The sequence below is a fragment of the Danaus plexippus genome, chromosome 8 (genome assembly GCF_018135715.1).
Source record: "Danaus plexippus chromosome 8, MEX_DaPlex, whole genome shotgun sequence".
NCBI classification, from domain to species: domain Eukaryota; kingdom Metazoa; phylum Arthropoda; class Insecta; order Lepidoptera; family Nymphalidae; genus Danaus; species Danaus plexippus.
Window position 1 is genome coordinate 4,485,108 of NC_083542.1, and position 22,391 is coordinate 4,507,498.

The window sequence follows — 22,391 nt, forward strand, 5'->3', positions numbered from 1 at the left end:
AACATTTCCTTTACGTGACCTAACCTCAATTCCTTTTGCGGGGACGGTAAACGGGCTACTATAGCCAACGAGACGGAAAAGGGGAGCCATTTCAGGGCTAAGTCCTAAATCTAATAGAATAATGCCGAGACACAACCATATTCAACCTGATTGCATTATGTCATGAAACATTACAAATGAAATATACCTAAGTCATTTAAATGAAACGTATTGAGAATCGTGTATTGTAAAAAATAAATCCGTTTTCATTATCAAATACCTGGTATAGTATATAATTGGTTAGGCCGATAATGCTGTTATGTTATTTTATTAAAATTGCTCATACATATATATATATTCCATGTAGTATTCGGATGATTGTTCATTGAAATTCCCGACATAACGTGTTCCATTAACATTATTCTGACATATTTTCACAGTTGATTGACAAAGGCACTCCGAAACTCGGCTCATATCATTGGAGAGTATAACTGACACGATCGTTTTAAGATTATTACGGGGTGCCTGTAATCTCAATTCTTGTTACATTGACATATTGTTTAAATCAGTGAGTTATGGAGTCTATGGTTTAAACGTACGTTTTACGTCGCCATGCAACTAAAAATATTCTACGAATTGTCGGTATTTAACTGAATTTTATTGTTAGGAATTATAACGCTGATCATTAAATCTTAACGTTGTTATCTTAAAACGAATGCTATGTTTAATATTTAATCATGCTGAATTCTGCCCAATTCTTTCCACTGTAACCACGATATGATTTTCATTGAGACAAGCAATAGACCTCAAAAGAAAATTAGGGCCCTGTAAACATGTAAAAAGGTTTTACTCTAATAATATTTTCAACGCATTATTTTTAATTTAATAAACAGAAATTATAGAGGATCGAGTCATTAAAAGCTATCGACCATTAATACCGCTGGTTGAAATATATAATATATGAATACTAATACAAACATTTCCAACGATTGTAAAACGATTCAATAATGAAGCTTCTCATTTACATAATTAGATTTAAAATCGCATGCATAGTGCTACACAAAGGAAGATCAATACTAATTGCGCCGGCACTCCGGCAATCTACACAGAGCTATTAACATGTAAATTTTAACTGGTTGGGTTATCGCGAAGATATATACTCTCGGATTGTAACAAGACAGACAATAAAAATGTCACGCAAGGGTCATTTAATTTGAAGTGCCCAAGAGTAGAGAAAAAACCGCCAACCGAGGAAAAATAAAGTTATTCCATCATCAGAGATAAACACGTATTTTATAGTCATGACAAACAAGAAGTTGTTACATTGCAACATATAATTTAATACGTCCTTGGGAAGTTTAGACAATTTGTAACAGGAGGGCGGCCCCCACACTCCATCACTACATAATGTGAGCCGCAAACAAATGAACCTGATGTATTGCTTTATGTTACATACGCAACAATTATTTAGTTATAATTAAACAAGTTTTTCCCCGGGGTTTACCCGCAACCGACGTGTGAACAAAAATTATTCAAGTTTTCACAAGAATTCGTTTAAGTTCATACAAAATTGTATACCAATCGCTTCAGTATTTTCGATCGCTACTATTGTTATTCTTATGGTATTATTATTGTTATTGTTATGATTATATCTATAGAATCCTATCTTGATAATTTTACGATTGGATAATTCTGAAAACGTTTACATAATTCGCAAAATTCTGGAATATAATCACTTTCAACAAATTTAAATCTCATTCCAATCAAGTATTATTTATTTTCAACAAATGTCAGCAAACAGCTGAAGTTAAGTCCACGTAAAGGAAATGTAATCTGAAGGAAACTCTACAAACGATCTCTTAATTTCCTCTCAGATTTATAGGGCTTTTGTTACAGTTTTCCTTTAATTAAATTTTGTTATTCATCTATAAAGACATTGATCTCGATATTTCTTTCAGGTTTTTATATAATATCGGGTTTATTCGTGTAAATGGTTTTGCTATTTTTTTTTTATTTGTGCTATAAGCTTCATTAATTTTAAGTGGCTTTTCGCATACAGTTCGGTCTTTTTACTTCGTTTTTTCTGTTGATTCTTATTCTTACTCTTTTGTGCTACGAGCTTTTTCCTCTCATTTCACTAATCTAAATTAAATGTTATTGAACTTTTAATTTAAATCATTCAATACAAATTTAATAATATACTTATGGTTTTAATAACTTAATTTATCTTTGATTCCTTAGAAGTGTCTGAGTTATGTGTTCTAATAAATATTTTAAAATACAGGAAATACCTTTTTACACTCATACAAATGTGTATTACTCTACATAATGTATTCTAGGCTATTTTTAATTATTAAATGTTACCAAACACAGTTAAGATAACCTAATTATTTGGAAGCGTCTTCGACGATATTATGTCAGCAATGGAAGCGCACACGTTAAATTGACTAATTACTTTAGAAACATAAACTCAATCAAGTTATGCTCCGACCATCCATTTATTCATTAAGGTGTGAGTTGTTTGGGGAACTAATTACAATCTGTGGCGTCTAAGTGTACAGTATAATCTTCTATTCAACCTCCTTTGATTACAACCTTTTTTTAAATTATTTTTTCTGAATTTTATGTGAATAAGTGAAATCTTATGCACATATTCTTTTTAATCCGTAATTTGGCATGAAAGAAAATTGTATGACAATATATTTTTTACTCAAGTTTGAATCTTTTATTCAATTTTTTTTTTTTTTTTGTTATAACCTGTTCATGGAACAAATAAATAGCTATATATATTATTAGCGCAAGTATAAATACATTTTGACAGCAGCCAAAAAGCTAATTAAGTATAATGTACATACATTAAATAACGATCGTCCGACAATTTAATATATAGAGATGTTTATCTGTGTTAATACAGCGAGTAGTCTGATTCGAATCGATGTCTGTGAGGCGTAAGTAATGTTAATACACAACACTACAAGCAAACCTCACCGCAGATTTCAATTAGTGGTTACAAATTATTTAATATTACATTTTGAACTAATTGTATTGAATTTTTTTTATCATTAAGCTTACACCACAAATTAGATTGAACCTTGGCTGTAAATTGTGGTCTAATATTAAATTTTTTAAATTAATTGTGCATCTGTTACATAATATTAATCATTATTTATTTCTTGCAGAGCCGGTGGTCATTGAAGGGGAGTACACGGTGTATGTGGGCACATGGACAGAATGTAGTACTGGCGACGGAGATCAAGCTAAGTCTTTCGACAGGTATGTATATAGTTACAGGTTTTTATTTGAAATAACACTGTTCTATAGACATATTCGTAGTTAAATTTTCAATTGAATATTAAAGTTGTCCTCAAACGATTACAATGTAACTCGTCGACAACTTTAAACGTCATCTATGCAATTCTGGCGGCAGAGTTATTTTTACAACGTTTTATTCAACTCACAATGCATGCATGTTTATTTGAGTGAAATTTTGCGAATAAGATCTTGACCAGACACCTTCAAGCGTTCATTTAAACCGAAATCTTTAACAGATTTAAATGACATTTTGTTAAGCAATTGGATCAGAATACATTGTAACTTTGTAGTGTCATTCTTAATCCAACATGGAGGTGTACTCATAATCTCGGGCTAGTTATTTTTTATGCACCCTTATATTACGCGGATCAAATTAAATGACTCACTGAGAATATACGAAATAAGTCCAATTATATTGATTGTGATTTGTACTACATACAATTTTGTTTATCTACATAATTAAATTTGACGACAACCTTTAATGTACATTGTTAATGTTCGATATTTAAAAGGCATTTATTCCGTTATAGCGCATTCAAATAAAATTTTGTTTTCTAAAAAGGAGTTTTTAACTTTTAATTTATTTAAATCTCCCTGACGAGGGGATCAAATAAATGAGCTCGCAGAAAACAAAAATGAATTTCTTAACTCTGAAACTAATAAGTCCTAACAATTATTTAATGAACTTCCACGGTAATCCATGTGAAGTGATACTAAACCCAAATAAGTAATAATTCTAAGCGAGATTTTTATAGGCGATTTATATTTGATCTTAACATTTAAAAATAGAAATTATTTAATAAAAAATAGAATGGTTATTAAAGCCACATTGTGTCTTTTATGTATAGTTATAGGTCGTTATAGTTATTAATTTTTACAAAATCACAGAATTCATCAAGCGAACTCAGTCAGGAGCATTGCACAGAAATATGTATCTGAATTAACTCTCAATTATTCCCATCATTTATTAACAGTAGAGTATACAATTATAAGTTATCTCAACTCACTATTTCTTGTAGATATAACGCTCGTCTGGAATCCGATTCTCTGGTGCACACTCCACGTCTGGGACTTCAGAGACGTCAAGTGCAATGTCGGAGAAAAGATGGCAGATTTGTAGAAGCTCTGTGAGTGTTTAACAAATAGAAAAATAAATTATTTCAATTCAAATAAATACTATATTGCTCAATGTACATTGTTTGTTATTGTTTTTGTATGGATATTCCACTACTAGTTAAAATGCATATAATCTGTGATGTATAGTGTTCTTAGCTTAACCTTGCAAAGTCTACCGAACCGATTAAATTATATTAAGCTACTGCAATAACACAGACATTTGTATTGAGTTTCAGACACGAAAATATTATAGCTTCATAATAATATTTTAACAAAAAAGAATATAAAAGTCATTATTACTTTATAATTATACTTTCCGCATGAGATAATGAACTTATTGGTTCTGTCATTCTAATGGCTTTATTTATGACTATCTCACCACTCGGAAGCCAAACTATCAAACTTTACCATTAGAAGTTCAGCCCCATGGATGGTTAAAGTTTTAAGTGAGCCGTCCCTTCTGAGAAAACAAATATCCCAGTTTTATCGCAATAACGCTTAGTTATTCCAAAGAGGTGTTGAAGTAGAATATCTATCAGTTATAAGATATACAGTGAGTGAATGTGTTGATAAATCTTAACCCACGCTGTTAAGATTACAAAGATGTCTCAGAGAATATGTGTAAATGTTTAAAATTCACGTGAACGCTTACTAAACAGGTAAGCACGTCCCTCTCTTGCATTTTAAGTGACATTTCTCCTGAAGTATCCTCGCCGAGGGATATTGATTGATTGCCACTTCTATCCCTTTTTAATAGCACTATTACGAACAACGTTGTATTTTGTAAGAGATGATCTCATTCTGAGCACAATGTTTAAACACATGTAATTGTGAAATTCGGTCTCGATTCATTTTAGCTATACTTTTCATGTATCTTATTATACATATACTTTTAAAAGACTTATATTCACTTTGACGCCTTTGTGCAATGAAACCTTCTCGTTTCTTTATTTTATTCACCATCATGTTCTATGAGAACTAATTAAACGCTCTACTATTTCAACTTATTGTCTGTATTCTATCAACATGAGTACTAGTTACTACAACGTATTAAAGATTTAAGAAGTAAAAAATATTATTATGGAACCGGATATCACGGTTGCTGTAAAGGAACCCAGACGTTGTGATAATTTACATATAAAATTAAAAAAAAAACGCATAGTATCCGTAAAACTGAATTTTATTCATAATAGATTTCTTAGATATGTACTATTACTAGGTACTGCGGGATTGCCATAGCAAACATCGGCACAACTCGCGTGTGCGTGATGCGTGAGGACTGTTCCTTGGCTGAGTGGTTGCCATGGCGACCAAGATCTGATGGAGCTCTAGTAAGAACAAGACGTTTACGAAGACTGTCACAAGGTCAGTGTATTTACAGCAAGAAAAATTATTCTTAAATATTCAATAATCTTTTAGTACACTATTTGCGAGTACATTTTGACTTAAAGCAAATAAATTGATGGTACTGTTTAAGTTTATTGGAAAATAAAACCATTTTCACATAACAATACATTTTTAATCATCAATTTTTCGTGCTGATGACGCAAAAATAATATCAACAAAACGAAAATGCTTTAATTTTATTTACTTTGCTCGATTCTGCTCAGAAGCGGAATCAAAACTAATATTATTTATAGGCATTTATTTGAATAACCTCATAAAGCGAAATATATCCATATCCCATATATTCTGTACAAGATGTCAATGAGTTAATGAATGAAGTAAGCTGTAGACCGCGTTCCTGGAAACGATAAGACACGATGTCACATAATAAAACTGAAAAATACGATGAAACAGAAGAAATCTAAAAATAATTAGGTCATTCCAACCATTCATTAAGTCTAGATAAATCTTTTAAAATTCTTATCTTAATTAGTTTACACTCTATTTCTGGGGGAGTGAAAAATAAAAGATAATTTTAACCGTTATCCAAAAACTAAGAGGTTGTAAGTTCGATTCACACATTTTTTATGGTTTGTGTATTATCTTAAAAATTTTATATAAACCTACTTGGTTATTGTAAAATTTATATTATAAAATGTTATTTAGGACACCAAAAAGAGAAAATCCAGGCAATAACTATACAAACTGAGACACTCCAACATCCCGATGTTTGTCAAATAAAGCTTTCCGAGAATACGCTTATTTATTTATGTATAGCGATGTTTTCCCCAAACGTATTCTTCGGAAATACAGCAAACAGTTAAATAATATTTACAGTCAGATATATCTTGAATATCATTCAGTCATATATAATATAATCATTATTGTTTTCCTGTATATGATAACAGCAGTACGTAATTAAGTTAGTTTACAATAAGCTAAATCACATAGAGCCAGCTTTAGTACATTTATAATCAACGTCTTCATAACCAGAATATTCTCATCACAACCAAAAACATCCACATGCAAGCCCAGCTAAGATCCTAGATCCATTTTCTAAAGTATAAGTTTCAAATCAGATATACGAGTATATAAAATCCGGTATATTCTGCAGTCTATGAAAATAAGAGCAGCATCAAAAGTGAAGCAAAATATCAATATATATACTACAAAGTTCCTTCCCATCTCATCACTATGCAATTGCAATTTCACAGATACGAAATAGAAAAATAGTCCTACTTTAAATAATATTATTAAAATATTAAACAATAGAGATGAACTTAATTACGTTGGATATTATGTTTTTAAATATTTTAATCATGGAATCAATTAGAACCCTTTTTCACTAATGGATAAGTGAAAACTATCGATATTCTATTTAAGTCGTTACTAGAACTCGTAGCTAAACTAGAATAGACGGATTCATAAATTTTAAAAGCAATATCAACCTCCTATACGCCAAAGATGTTTAAATCGTTTTTTTCTGGTCGCTCATTGTAAGACTCAACTGTACTCGAGGAAGTCGACTCAAGATTGAGTTACAGATGCTTTTTGAAAGAAGATTGCATTTCCTCGATACAGTAGTTTCAAACCCCGCGTACATTATTAAATTTTTTGAATGTTTCGTTATACTTTTTTATATCATCATTTTAACAATCCGAAAAAAATTGTTTAGGTTAAAAAAAAATCCTGATGAAGTCCTGCTTCGCGATGAAAGACATACTTCGTAATTACAACAGTTTAAAACAGCTATATCATATATGCATATAATGCACGTAGCAATATTCCAATGTCGCAATTTACAAAATGTCTTTTAATGAGTTGATATTCTTTTAAGTTATGAAAATCTAATTCGTTGCACCATTTTCTTTATTTTGAAGGCGGAGGCAAAGAATGCGACGTGGTTGAAGAAGTACGACCTACTGTTTTGGAGACTACGGCACATTGGACTCCGGGTCCTTGGGGACCATGCCGTGTTGCTGTGGAACAAGCGGCCACTGCTGCACCAAGTTAGATATGAACATTATTGTATATCGTTATAATATAGTCGCATGTTTGTTTATTATTTAACCTACATCAAACCATATACATTTCAACCCCATTCAAGTTATTAGTTCATTGATTGGCATTTTATTACAAAATAATTCATTTATCACCTGGAGAAAATCATTTTTATAAAGTCCCTCCAAAAACTTACGGCTCGAATAACATGTACATGTTGATATGTTTAATCGTTACCACATTTTTATCAATTATTAGATTAAAAAATAATTATTAATTCTTCCTCTCACTGTTTTGGACACACTGATTGTATGAAAGCTGACTTTGTTTTATTATATGACTTTGTGGTAATATTGATCAAAAAATGCAATCAATCAGCTGATGATGACGATGACGCGGATGACAATGACGCGATTTACGACGAAGATGACGAGAGTGACGAAAGCGAGCAGTCAAGCTGTGGGGGCGGAGTGCAGCGACGTGCTGCGACCTGCGTCCGGGCAGACGGGCGAGCATTGCACGACGCGCAGTGTGCTCATGCAGTTATGCCCACACTCGTGCAACCTTGCGAGGTTATTTGAACAACCTATATTTTTTATGGACATAGCAGAAAAAAATATGAAGTCTAAATGTAGTCAACTGAATACATAAAATGTATAGAATCACATTCTCGAAATATTACCATCCCTTTAGAGAAAAAAGATCAATACCTTTTATTAATTGCATAAAATGGCTAGCGTGCTATTTGCTACCCTTAAAAAACTGCTGAAACAACTACTTTAAAGTTTTCCGTGAGTATTATGCTTTTAACGTGATTCTAATAAACCGTGATTGTTGTTTGAGTTGACAAAACCAGATTTGAAGTACAATAGATGCTGAATAGATAAATGAAATGAAATTCATCGTCACAATAAAATATAGATTTTTTTTAATTAAAAATGTAAACGATTTGTTTTCGACGAATTGAATTATTTTTACCATGAATAAAGTGTTTGAATACCTATAATTTTCTTAGGTACCCTGCCCACGTGATTGTGAAGTTGGAGAATGGAGTGAATGGGGTGCCTGTCAGCCTACTGACGGATGCCCTCTTTACCCAGTACAACAACTCACAACTACTGGTAGGAAACTATAGTGACCACAATGTATATGTCTTTGGGAGATATAAAATGTTGCTACAATAATAGCAAAAAAAGTAGTAAAAAAGAAAAATAAAAATTTAAATAATGGGTCATTGCTTAACTGTGAACTTTAATTAAAACATTAAATTTGGTTAAAAACATCACTAATCACGAAGTTAAAAATTTTACAAAAGCTTCGAAAATTTTATACTCTCCTCAATATATTTTCTTCCTCTAACAAAGCGGATCAAAAATAATCTTTTATCATAAACAAATTTGCCAAGAACGTGTTCAAACCTCAGAGCTACGACAGGTGCCATAGACACTAGACGCTAGACTTGTAAACACTACCGAGAATAGAATGCACTAGTAACAAAAATACTATGTATAGGGTACAGCGTACGTCGTCGAAGAGTAACAGCAGCAGCATCCGGTGGAGGGGCGCCATGTCCTCCTCTAGAGGAAAAACGCACTTGCACTACACCAAGATGTGCTGCGTGGAAAGCACTGCCGTGGGGCCCCTGTGTACTGACTCAACCCCATACTAGTTGCGGACCAGGCCGACGTACCAGAGAACTTAGATGCATGGGACACGATGGAGTAAGTATATTGAAAAGACTATTACGTATGTAGCTCATAGCATACTCGATGTAACTAAAAAGGACGTCGTAAGTCGAATTCGTCAGAAAAGCTATAATATTACTCTTCCTATCTCATCTAGAAGGAAGCTCAACGAGCGTGGTGTAACACTGGCGCTCCACCACGCAGTGAACGATGTCGTATCGCTTGTCCGGGAGACTGTGTAGTGTCTGCATGGGCGGAGTGGTCACCTTGTTCAGCGAGTTGCGTCGCCCCCGGACATGCACGACCCACGCGTACTAGACGCAGACATATACTTGCCCACGCTGCACCAAGTAAGATTCTTTGGGTCATAACACAGAACAATATATATATACTTAATCCCTCACGCTAACAAAGTATCACTTTTAAAAGGAAATTCTTACAGCCTTATGTCATCGCTATAAATAAATCAAAGTTCATGGTTCTCTCTATAATAAATAGACGAATATATTTGATATCATTTTACTCTATATATGTATTTATTAGATGGCTGGCCCTGCCCATCTGAAGACCAACTGATTCAAAACGAGACATGCAACACCCACGCTTGTGCCACTTATTCCTGGCTTGCAACGCCTTGGGGACCTTGTGAGCGTCGCCGGCAAGATTTCATACCGGCTACCAATTACACAGATCTTCTGGTACCTATTAAAAAGTCTTTATTGTGTTTGGTTTCCTATTCAAACTAATAGTACAGACTACACATCTCTATGTTCTAAGTGCAAAAAGAATTACAATGTGTTTTCTCAGAAGATTTGCGTTCCAATCCTGTGGTATGCAACTCCTTTCCTGATCCTAAATTTTTTAGGCAATATAGCATGTTCTGTGCACGTCTTTTGCTTCTTATCATGTCGTTATAAAATTTTTATTCTCATCGTCTCTCCTATACTACCATTCAACTGTCTTTTACCTCTTTTACTTTGGCTCTATTTTTTCTTTCCTTTCCCCTGTTTCTTTACAGTTCTTTCGACACAAGAACGTTATGATATGATCATATGAATTCATGACGAAATCTATCTTACAATCTTATCTTCTCTGCTTATGATATATATATACATATGTTCATAACAATATAATCGATTTTAAATTTCTACCAAACTTATAACTTTAACACTGTTCGTATTTATTTTTCTTCATTTTATTTAGGTTAATAGAATTTTCATTACAAATTGTACTAACAATATCCTATTGCAGGATAATGAACCGTTCAATGAAAGCGATGACGAAGAACCTTGTATTGAAGAAGGTGAAATGAGCAGAGACGTTATGTGTGTTCAGAATAATGCTGACGTTGTCAGAGAAGCTCTGTGAGTTACATTACTTACTACAATATCTATATCAATGTAGGTTTTCAATAAAAGTGAAAATTATTAAAATACAATAATGACAGTAGAATATTTCTGTCTATGAAAAAAAATCTCATAAATTATTTTTATTTAATATCATAATCGCTTTACTCATCTTGTAATAGATGCGCCCCATTACGTCGCCCGGCGTCCCGTCGGGCGTGTACTGTACGATGTCGTCGAGGTTGCAGGGTTGAAGCTTGGATGCCCTGGTCTCCATGTCCTGATACTTGTGGTAAACTTTTATATATAGACTTATCATAGACACGCTCTTAACTGCATTCCATTAATTTAAAAGACACATAATACTACATTACTAGATCTTTATATATATATATATATATATATAATTGTGTATATGTCTCTAGACCCTGGTAAGCAGGTCCGCGTTCGCACCGTCCGAGGTGGTCCGAACTGCGGTCCGTTGCAGGAGACACGGGACTGTCCCGTTTCGAGGTCGTGTCGTTCCCGTGAGGCTGTCTGGGTCGCCGGGGAGTGGAGTACCTGTAGATTACCGCCAGGACAACGCTGTGGAGTTGGCTATAGGATTAGAAGTAAGTTCACATGATCTCAATACCACCTTTGGAGAAACCAGCTTGAATAATCATACTTTATAATTTTTGTATAAAATATTTGTTATATTTAAATATTCTATAGGTCATAAAAACAAACACACTATTTTCATAAAGGAATAGAAATCAGGATATTATGTGTTCGATCACTTCAATCGCATGAAATAGAGACTAAATTCCCACGTCTCAAATAAACTTTTTCAGTTTTGAAGTACTTTTTTTATCGAATTTTGCGAAATATCTTTGAAAGCCTTACTAATGTGTAAGGTATCTGGTGCGGCTCGGACTCTCACCGCGTCGAGGCCGGCGCATGTGCTGGTGCCCGGGTGCCGCCCGCTGCAGCAGCCTGCAGCGTCACATGCGACACCATCGTACCACTCACTTGTGATATCATATGTTCAGATCCCCTAAAGTTAGTGAAACTCAGATATAAACTTATTTTGCATTTTTTATGACGAAAAACTTCTATAAATCTTCAGTAATTAAAAAAACTTATGTGCTTAGTTCTGATTATTTAAAGTAATTTGCGCAGCACCAAAATTGTCTGCCAAAATCATTGATGGTAATAGGGAATGTGAAAAAGATTTTCGTAAGGTATAAACGTGATATGAAACAAAATTAGTTGGGTATTTATTGTTTACAAATATATTTACTAATATTCTGAGATTATAAATATTAAAAAAAATACTGTGTAATATATTGTAGATGTAGACAAAGGTCTGTGAATGTTTTAGATACTTGGATGCCTCTGACCCCGACGTACCCTCATGCGTCTGCAAGAATGTCTCATTGGAACTGTTACCCGCTGATTCAGACTGTATTCTTCCACCTGGGTGATTATTACTAAAACAATACAAAAACTAAAGCTTAATTTACTGAGTGCAATATTTTAAAAATATATTTATAATTGATGGTTTAGAATTGAATGCGGTGAAGGGAGATCACTACGGGCAGCTCGTTGTTTAGTTGGAAGACGTGATGTACCCATGGATGTTTGTAGGAAATACCATCCCCTTACAGGTACTAATTATTCTTTAATCAAATAATGATATAAACCAGTTTTTTTTTTGCCCTTTAAACATGATTTTGATTTCTTTTATGTTTCATAATCAAAATACTTGTAAATTCAGGAGACTTCTTCATGATGAAATTTCCTATCAATAGTTGCTAAACCAATCAGTCATTCTTCTTATTCTAGGAAATGGATAAACCATGAGGATAGTATTTTGTTAGTAGGACTTGATAATATTTCTAGGACCCCGTCGCGTTCGTGAAGCAGCAACAGACGGCTTCACATACGATGAGGAATTTACATCTTTATTACGCGGTGCATGTAGCGTGCGGTGTGCGAGGGACTGTGCGGTCCGGGCGTGGGCTGCCTGGGGACCGTGTGCTGCTGAGCCGGGTTCCAGAGCTGCTTTCAGGTTCCGCACCAGGTATGTGGCTGTTATCTTATTAAATGTGACAGTGATAATTACTCGTGCTATATTTAAATTAATTATTTCTATATGATATTTTGTTTGGGGATGTTCTAGGAGTGTTCTGATATTGTAGATCTCCTTAAGCTGGAGTAACCGCTTGACATCAGGCGAGCCGTAAACTTCTTTGCCATGTTAAGTTTTAATGTTTTGATATAAATGATAAATAAAACGTGGTCTCATATAGGGAAGTAATAGAGGAAGGTTCGGCTGGTGGTCGTGAATGTGGCGCCACATTGCAGCGCTCTACGTGCGTTGTGACTGAGCCACGATGGATACTGGGCGAGTGGTCTGTGTGCGCTCCGAGACGAGCTCTATGTGGACGAGCCATTATCAATAGGACTGTTATGTAAGTCTAATAGAACAAAATTTCACGACTGTCAATTATTACAAAAATAGTAATTTTTGTTACGATTATGTCTATTACGAAAATTACTTCTTAATTAATTAATCCAAAATTTCACCAAAAAATATATAACCATAAACAATAATTGCAATCCCTTTGGCATTGTCACTATTAAAGTCATTCTGCGACACTTGTAGGTGCATAGATGCGGACGGGAATAAATTGGAGGACACACAGTGTGAGGCGGCCGGCGCTGGTCCTGCGCCCTCTCGCGATGCGACATGTCGGGCTCCGTGCCCTTCTGACTGTGTTGTCAGCTCTTGGTCAGACTGGAGTCCATGTGAACAGGTACATAAATACAATGATCATTAAATCTGCGAACTGTAACTATAAAAAAATATTTTGGTTTGTTTATTTATTTAGGAATGAGAGAAGTGATCATTGATTATAACATATTAAAAATACACATAACACGAACAGGCCTTTTTAATACAAGAGTTTTGACTTCTATAAATGTGATTCTCTAATTTTCATACAATTCGCATTATACAATTCGGGTTATATGAAAATTAAGATAAATATTCATACATACGTATGAAGATCTAATCTAAAACGCGTTTCGTTAACAAACCAAACTCCTGAATTCGATACTTGGTAAAAATGAGCGACTACACTTCTTTGTAGATGGTACTCCTATAGACTGCGACATATAATGTAATACTTGTAAATAATAATATTCTAAAAAGGTGTATGAAAGTAATTTTTATGATCAGACGAAATGGGGCGGTCGTCGTGATAGGACTCGTGTGGTTCTCCGCGCGGCTGCTGAGGGCGGGACTGCCTGCCCTCACCTGGTGGCTGCGGAGCCTTGTTCACCGCACGCCTACTCCTGGCACGTGGCACCCTGGGATGACTGTCAACCGCTGGGTATGGAATATTGTTCCCTACAACGTTAAAATTCTAATAAAATGAATTCATAATACATATATATATGTACATATAATGTTTTTTTAAGGAGTTTATCTTTTTACGGATATCGTTTTGAAATTACTAAATTTAATCAAAATATTATATTTTTTCTGACTGGATACAGAGTTTTATTGAAATTTATTTCATAAAATAACGTAAATTTGTATGAATTTACGGAAGCCTTTATATGCATAATAATGATTGTTGATTAATAAAGAAGAACGTAAATGTTTGAGAAAAAGTTTAAAATTTGGTTACTAACACAAATAAACTTTTTATTTCTTTTCATAATATTTTATCAGCTAAAATATATATTTATTCAAAAATCCTTAGGTGGGTCTCCGTGTGGGGAAGGAACAAAGAGAAGAGCTGTACGTTGCCTTCGCAGCGATGGTGTTTTCGTAAATGATTCATTCTGTCCGGTAAGAGCTGGAAATTAAATCATTTCAGAGTAATTTATTTTTTTGACAATATATTGTAGAATTAAATCAACGACATAACTTCTCTCGTAGCTTGTGCGCTACGTTCGTAATTATAAAGCTACATTCGTAGCTGGTATACTACGATCGTAGCTTTATGCTACGAAGCTACAATATTGCTTTACAATGAATTGAAAAACAATATTAGAACGCAACGGCATCCGAGGCTCGGGAGTCATGGTGCTACGTTCCATGTGGCGTAGACTGTGAGGTTGGAGAGTGGGGACCTTGGGACGCCTCCGCCTGCTCCTGCGGGGACGCAGTCACAGCACGCCACATGAGACGGATACGGTATATGATCTTGTATATTTAAAAAATAAAGTATAAATTCAAAGAATGCCATCTTGAAAATAAACTTAAACCAATAACATTTAGATGAATTATAATCTCAAAGTGAAATACCTACTTTCTATTATTTAAGTCATATTTTGGTAATCATTCTAAAATATATCAAACTTTTCAAGTTTATTGATTCTGCATCCCTTCTATTTGTTAAATATAATGTGATAAATCTTTTTCTAGTCAACACTTGACGGCGGCTGTATGGCCGGGTCGCGCGTGCCCTCCCACTGAGCAACGAGCTCCCTGCCCGCGAGAACCATGCTTGAGACTCGTCGCTAGACCGCTATTAGGATGTCATGTACAAGTCAGTGTCTAGATATTTAGTAATACTTTTAATAAGCAAAAAGATATTCTTCTAAATTTAACACTAAACAGTAGAAGTGATTTCTTAATCTGAAAGAATATAGTTTCCGATTAAATAATTTTAAAATTCATACAACATTGCAATAATTAATTTTAAATTTGTATTTTTAATTCAGTCGTTTTGGAAAATCATAAATTTTGTTCACAGCATAAAAAAATCTCTTATATTTATAAAGTATAATTGTTTCTAATATAAATAATGACTTTTTGTGTAAATCTAAATCAAATTTCATTCAGACGTCATCAGGAGAAGAAGCTGATAATGCATGCGGATGGGGAGTGAAGTTATCTCATGCAAGATGTGAACTGACTAGCATCAACGATGAACCGTCATCAGGGGCCTTCTTACAACCCTGGAGATGTGCCTCCGCTCTACCGGGACGCATCGTTACACCGCCAATGCATCATCAGGTTTAAAACCTAACGACCTGTCGTTACAATTATTGTCTTGAAAGCGTAATATTTTAGTTTGTTACGGGGTCCAGTTTCAAGGTTATGCAAATATTCGTACATATGTATAATGCACTCAATAACGCAAATGCTTTGATTCTAGTGATATCGTTTGCCTCTGAGTATAAAAAGGCGACCAGTTTCAAATACTTTATTTCTCCAAAGTTGCATTCAATAGTGTTCTGAACTTCTTTATATCGTTTTTAATTGGACTAAGTATACTATGAGCGAGATTTGTATAGGAGGACGAGGAGTGTGAGGTCGAGTGTGGATGCCAGGAATCTGAGCTGGGGCAGCCGGGTCCGTGGGGCGCTTGGGGCGGCTGCCGTGGTGGGGCACGTTCGAGGACACGTACACTACTGGTACCACCCCGAAGAGCCTGCAGAACATCCTCCAGGTGGATAAATTGACTTACATAGTATTGGCATTAAAAGTATCCAACTATTATTGATTTATTTAAATTTACTGTTGAATTTAAGTTTTAAATATATATAAAAACATAGGTTTTATAAAATTCATCACCTATATACCGTCTTACCATAACAATCAAATATATCACCAGGGTCTCAACACACAGACAGCATGTAATTTTCTCTATCATTCATTCAAATTACGTGAAACGTATTCCTAGATACATAACAATCGAGTGGTCCAACTGCACGGAGGAGGCTTCGGAGGCGACAGCTGGTGGTGACGGAACACGAGGCGCCTGGCTTTCAGAACACTACCATGACGGATATATAGGTTACCGTTATTGTCATTGAAACTAGATTATTGTTTATTTTATATTTATAATATGATTACATGGCAATTCACAGGACTCTACAAAATGTAATCATATATGATTATTTGAATGTGCGTCACTGACTGATGTATAAGTATCTAGATTAGAATCCCCGATTTAAATTATAGACAGAAAAGTAGAATTTTTTGTTGTACTAATATCAAAAATGTAAAAATTCTGAGGATGGATGGTTGTATATATGTTTATCCATGTTTGTTGCTAGGTAGCGATAAAACTACTAAACGATTTTGGATGAAAATTTACAATAATATAACTTAGACATTACAAAAAGATATAAGCTATAATTTATCGAAATTTTACACATTAGTTACCTCAATATCAAGGTATAACAATTGTATTGTATGAAGACATATGACGCAGACAGTAGATACCGCCGCTAGTTGGTGTATTTATTATCTTAAAATATTATACTCTTGTCTCTTTACTTCTTACTGAAATACTCGCGGACGAATTCGCTGTCAAAAGCTATTGCCACATTCGTAATGTGTATTTAAATTTTTAAAAAGATGTGGATATTTTTTTTACATTTTGCTTGATTTCTAATCTAATATATCTCAACGCTTGTATACCTTATGTTTAATTTTTACAGAGGGAAGTACTTCAGTGTTGGCGGTAGTGTGGACTGCGACCATAATACTCAGCTTGTATGGCGCGTTCATGCTCTATCGTGGACTTCTAAGGTATTCAATAAAATCTTAACAAATGTTTATATGATTTCAATTCGTCAACAATAGCACTGAAAGACTTCACGTTTAATACATATTTGGATCTTTATTAAGTCTTCACCAACCTTAATTATGACTCTTGTAACATTTATGTCATCTCTCTTAAGAATGACAAACTAGACTCAAAAAATTGACTGACTGACTCAAGTAATATTTCAGATGCATCAGAAGCAGAAAAATGAAGAGCATCACTAAAGTGTAAACAGCTGAAAAATGTTTGCATTCAGTTATAAAGAGAAAGTGTTTCAGAGTTATCTTGGATTAGACTTGGATTATGTTACATTCTCCAATTTGACATTCCATTGTTGTTTCGTTTCTGTTGTTTTGTTGTCGCTGTTGTTTGATGATTAAGTTTTGTTTCCACGTGTTTAGCGATGTGTGACATCAATTATAATAAAAGTTTCTGCTCATTTATCGTTCCTTCTTATATAATTGAATCTGTAACCGTATCATATCATAGTATTAACTATCGTAATCGGTGTTCTAGTACTTCAACATCACAGCCAGCAAACAGTCTGTCCGCAAGAGTGCTTCCATGTTTTTACGACGTATATGAAAATGCTAATTTAGACGATTTATATGTCACCGTACATTTAGCCATGATTTGTACGGGCTTTCGGTTTGACAATATTAAGAGCTGTAGCTACGAAGGTGGCTTAGGAGTTGTCGTACTTAGCTTAGAATTGAGGGTAAGGTTGCGTTTATATCAGAGTTGTGCGAGGATTAGCTGACAGATTTACATTTGAAGGTATACTTTATTCCGAAAGTATTGTATTTATTATTATTACTTTCAAAATAAAGTAAACCGTTCGTCTGGCTACAACTACCTCGCATTTCTTTAATAGAAACAAAGCCTTAAGCGTTATTAGAATGATAAAACTTCGGACGTTGACTGGTTTCCCGTTAAAACGTGTGCATAAATCTATTCTACTTATATTACGAAAGAGACTTGTGACAATTATTTTGATATGGTGTTTAAAGTGTATTATTTTTTTTTTTTTTGTTATTTAAAAGGAAATTAAATTTTGATACTACATTTGCTATAGTTATAAACAAAGAATTTTTTGCACCAATATTTATTCTTTAAAGCCTTTGGATTTGTTTGTTAACAAAATTTATTTGTTTTGATATTATGTTATAAGACGATTTTGTTTCGAAAGAATAGAAGAACTGTCGGATATGAACGCAAGGCTAATAGGTAGCGACCAAATAGACGAGACACATCATATCACATATCAATATATCTCTTCGTAGTTCAACTGCTGTGGTTCTTCTCTAGCCACAGCAGGCGGTATACTAACAACGCTTGAAAGTCATCTGAAACTCTTAGAGCTTTGGCGCACAAAACTAAACATTATTATAGATTTTAAGCGCTAACATAACCCATGATATTTGATTGTAATCATGTATAACACGTTTAGTAGATTTTGCATTTAAGCCATGTATCGTGTCAAGTATATAGGTGAGTGTGTTCTTTCTTGCGTACTACTACTTTCTTGCGTAGTGTTTCTTTAAACTCTCTTCATAAACAATCACATTTATAGTTTAGTTTCTATACTATTTATAATTGATTGCTATTTTTCTTACTCATATTTACATCTACACCTTGTTCCTTCATGACAATATAGAATTAAATCTTTTATATTCTATGACTATATTGTAACTTTTTATTGTAACTGCTAATATCTGTACTTCTTATTTCGTTCGTGTATGTTTAGCACGAGTTTGCGTCACACTGCGTATGAAGCGCCTAACATTTCACATTCCAAAAACGTCGTTAATACTACAGCGAGAGGATTTACGAATGGAGACCTTTCACGCGCGGTAAGCAGTGTGATGTAAGCTTGGAGTAAGCGTATCGTCTTCTTCATCTGTACCTACGTTCTTACGATGTGTAACCGTATTATAATTATGTCAGTATATTATGATATTGATGTGAAACATGATAGTTAAGGAATCGTGTTAGACAATACCATATTTGATATTTAATAAAATTTGATTGTGTTTTACATATATGGGACTTTTATTACAAATTAACTATCCTGCTAGTTATTTCACCTGAACGAGAATATATATATATATTCTATATGTCATTAATTTTTTTTTAATTATGAGTAAGTGTATAATGAACTGTGAATTACGTTTCCTTTAACATTTTATTACGTTTTTTCAACGATTTTAAATTTACTGGATCATAGGATAATTCAGCTAAACCCATTTTTAAGATTGCTTTAGCTCTGTGCGATCTTAATTGATTTCTATATTCCGTTAAATTTTTCTCAGCATCTTCCAGATTCTCAATACTGTTGAGAAGAACCTGAAAATAAGAAATCTATCTAAAGTACCTACATACAATAACTTGTTAATTCTGATCTCGGAATTAAGATACCTGATGTATATTATTGAGGAACTGCACGAGAGCATCTTTAAATTGATGAAATATTTCAGTTGTCTTTTTGTATCTGAAAACATATTTCGCCTTCATTACGAAAAATATAAATAATATATTTATTTCAAATATCTTTAAATGGGCACTGACGCATATTCCAAAGGACGCCCGAGGGCAATGCATCACTGAGTTCTGAATATGGTATGGTCGTCGCTGTTATGCTGCTAAGTTCTTGGGATACGTGAACTGAAGATCTGACGAAATCTGGCGTCTTGTTAATCGCGCTTTATAAATCATACCATTCACATAACTCAGGAATTTAAAAGAATTAACGCGAGGATTGTAACAAGAACCCAATACATTTCCTAACAAGTAAAAAGATTGTTTATATAACCTATGATCATGTATAGTGTCCGTGAAGGCATAGTCTAGAGCTAGTCGCATTTCGCGGGAGGCACGAGGCGCTGAGTAAGCGGCGAGCACGCGGCGCGCGCATCTCTCGTCACAACGCGCGCGGGTAAGGCATGAGCACGCGTCAGAACATGAAGAAGTACGCTCTATACCACTTCTGACAACAAAAAACGTATATATAAACTGAAGACATCGAAAAATTATGTACATATTATATTCGCTTACTTGCCCATTGAAGCAAGTTTCCAGGCTGGAAGGGCAACGTCTAGATGCCGAAGCGCTGCTTTGAGGTATTCTGCCGCTGCCAGCAATCTTACGCTTATTGCGCCGAGCGAGTCGCGGAGAGCTCGTGCCCCCTCGTATTTATTATGCAAAGATTTTTCCAATTGATCTTCGCTTTGAACACATGCTGAAAAGTATACAATAATTTAATAGTCTTAAAACGCAAGGTTATTAAGCCCTTATTTTAGAAGACCAATATAAAACAATATTAGTAAGATGATTATTTAAAACTGATGAGAGTTCTCACGTATTATAGTTATTAATTATTATAATACAGTTACATACAGACACTTGTGGTGTACCTATTCCGACAAAAAAAAATGACTACTAAAGAGCTATCGTGTATGTCTGCTTTAATTTAAACTTGATTTTGTGTGCTATTTACAACCTAATAACTCCTGGAGGTTTTCATATGAAGAACGTAGTTTAGACAGTTCAATATGAAGTGAATTTTTTTCTTGTTGAAGCTCCCTCTCACGTCTTCGCAGCAAATCAAATTCGATTTTTCGCATCTCCTTAAATGATAATTATATTTATTTTTTGATAAATATGATATGATCACAAAATTATATAATTCTGAAATATTTCAATCACCTTTCTGTTAACATTAGCAATGAAATCTTCATTTTCAACTGCTACCATCGGACGCTCATAAATATCTAAAGTGACAAACAACTGAAAAACATTTAAGTTATATTTTTAACATACATATATATTGGAATATAAAATTATTGAAAAATAGTGCCTCGGTTTCCACATAGGAATTGAGCAAACCTGATGCATTGTCTTCGCATAACATTCACCAACTGGTAACTGAGTTCCTTCAAAGTCTTTCAATTCCTAAAACGTAATGAAATTATAGAGTTTAAAAACAAATGCAAGATCATTTCGAATAAAATAATAATGTATAACTTAAATCGCTATCAAGGCTATATGTGTACTTGTCTAATGCTTTCAAGCTCTGCCGATACCACTCCGACTCTCTGTGCTGAATACATCCTTTCACTTTTAGCAATATCATTATCTAATCTCACGATAGCACCAAGTAACGTCTCCTTTTCAGTTTCATTTTTCTCCTACAATATACATTTCAAGGGATTTAAAAAACAAAAATAAATGTGTTATTAAAAAATACAAAATTTCAGTCTTAACATTTCCAAGATCAAGAAACATTTTAACTAATATTGAACCAATTATACGTTTTCTTTAGCAAGTGAATACACAATTATGCAATTTAATAGTTCTTGAACTATTTACATACTAACGGCAATGTAGCCACACGCGATGAACTACCGATACAACCCATACCCAGAGTGCACACTGAAATGTTTAACTACAAATAATTTATTCGGTTCTCTACATCAGGTAGTGGTTCAAGGGTGTAAAGAATATAAAGAAAAGACGCTTAATGTAGCACCACACAATGGAACTCTACACGATATGGTACCGAAGTAATTTAAAGTCAAATAATAAATTTCATGGATCTATGTATTAACATGGAAACAGCACATGTACTGGTACATGAAACATAACAAAAAGTCACTAAATTTATGGCAATTTTTTTTCTCTATTTTCATTAGATAGCAGATAGATATAGCAATTTGTTAGCCTTATAAATTTTCAAAATATCCACGGACACCACGAATTATTAGCACAGAATAGTATTGAACACTTTTATATTCACTGTTTTGCTAAGAATAAGATTTAAGAAACATTAAATTGACTATCTTGTAAGCAAAAAACGCTGTTAAATCACTTGACAATCTTTTAAGCTAACTGTTCGTTGATTAAAAATATTATTCGAATTAATCGCGTTATGGCTTCATGACGACACGAATACCAGGACCATTATAGCAAAATTTACAATATAACATTGTGAAGCTAGAACACACCGGGTA

At 34.0% G+C, this 22,391-nt stretch overlaps 2 protein-coding genes across 2 annotated transcripts; one reads left to right on the plus strand and one right to left on the minus strand.

Moving 5' to 3' along the window:
* The first annotated feature begins 2,914 nt into the window (after nucleotides 1-2,914).
* On the plus strand, nucleotides 2,915-19,424 carry LOC133318857 (thrombospondin type-1 domain-containing protein 7A-like). Its single transcript, XM_061521233.1, has 28 exons — nucleotides 2,915-2,927; nucleotides 3,159-3,252; nucleotides 4,311-4,418; nucleotides 5,627-5,772; nucleotides 7,674-7,802; nucleotides 8,173-8,366; nucleotides 8,810-8,915; nucleotides 9,307-9,515; nucleotides 9,637-9,829; nucleotides 10,023-10,177; nucleotides 10,731-10,843; nucleotides 11,008-11,117; nucleotides 11,251-11,436; nucleotides 11,722-11,866; nucleotides 12,189-12,287; nucleotides 12,374-12,474; nucleotides 12,710-12,890; nucleotides 13,120-13,281; nucleotides 13,476-13,626; nucleotides 14,052-14,205; nucleotides 14,581-14,669; nucleotides 14,875-15,017; nucleotides 15,249-15,372; nucleotides 15,669-15,842; nucleotides 16,124-16,278; nucleotides 16,513-16,625; nucleotides 17,276-17,366; nucleotides 17,571-19,424. The coding sequence occupies exons 1-28, from the start codon at nucleotides 2,915-2,917 to the stop codon at nucleotides 17,611-17,613; spliced, it is 3,681 nt and encodes a 1,226-aa protein (XP_061377217.1). The 3' UTR covers nucleotides 17,614-19,424.
* On the minus strand, nucleotides 19,389-21,291 carry LOC133318858 (uncharacterized). Its single transcript, XM_061521234.1, has 6 exons — nucleotides 21,088-21,291; nucleotides 20,882-21,008; nucleotides 20,437-20,620; nucleotides 20,195-20,368; nucleotides 19,801-19,873; nucleotides 19,389-19,728 (listed from the first exon to the last, which is right to left on the minus strand). The coding sequence occupies exons 1-6, from the start codon at nucleotides 21,133-21,135 to the stop codon at nucleotides 19,549-19,551; spliced, it is 786 nt and encodes a 261-aa protein (XP_061377218.1). The 5' UTR covers nucleotides 21,136-21,291; the 3' UTR covers nucleotides 19,389-19,548.
* Nucleotides 21,292-22,391: the final 1,100 nt, after the last annotated feature.

What these genes read in the sequence shown, in the direction of transcription:
- LOC133318857 (XM_061521233.1), top strand. An exon ending in AGCGGCCACTGCTGCACCAA is followed by an intron (nt 7,803 to 8,172) that starts GTTAGATATGAA and finishes GCAATCAATCAG; the next exon opens with CTGATGATGACGATGACGCG. An exon ending in GAAATACCATCCCCTTACAG is followed by an intron (nt 12,475 to 12,709) that starts GTACTAATTATT and finishes TAATATTTCTAG; the next exon opens with GACCCCGTCGCGTTCGTGAA.
- LOC133318858 (XM_061521234.1), bottom strand. Translation starts at nt 21,135, where the DNA reads ATGGTAGCAGTTGAAAATGAAGATTTCATTGCTAATGTTAACAGAAAG. An exon ending in TTGCTAATGTTAACAGAAAG is followed by an intron (nt 21,009 to 21,087) that starts GTGATTGAAATA and finishes TTATCATTTAAG; the next exon opens with GAGATGCGAAAAATCGAATT. An exon ending in AAACTTGCTTCAATGGGCAA is followed by an intron (nt 20,369 to 20,436) that starts GTAAGCGAATAT and finishes TTTTGTTGTCAG; the next exon opens with AAGTGGTATAGAGCGTACTT.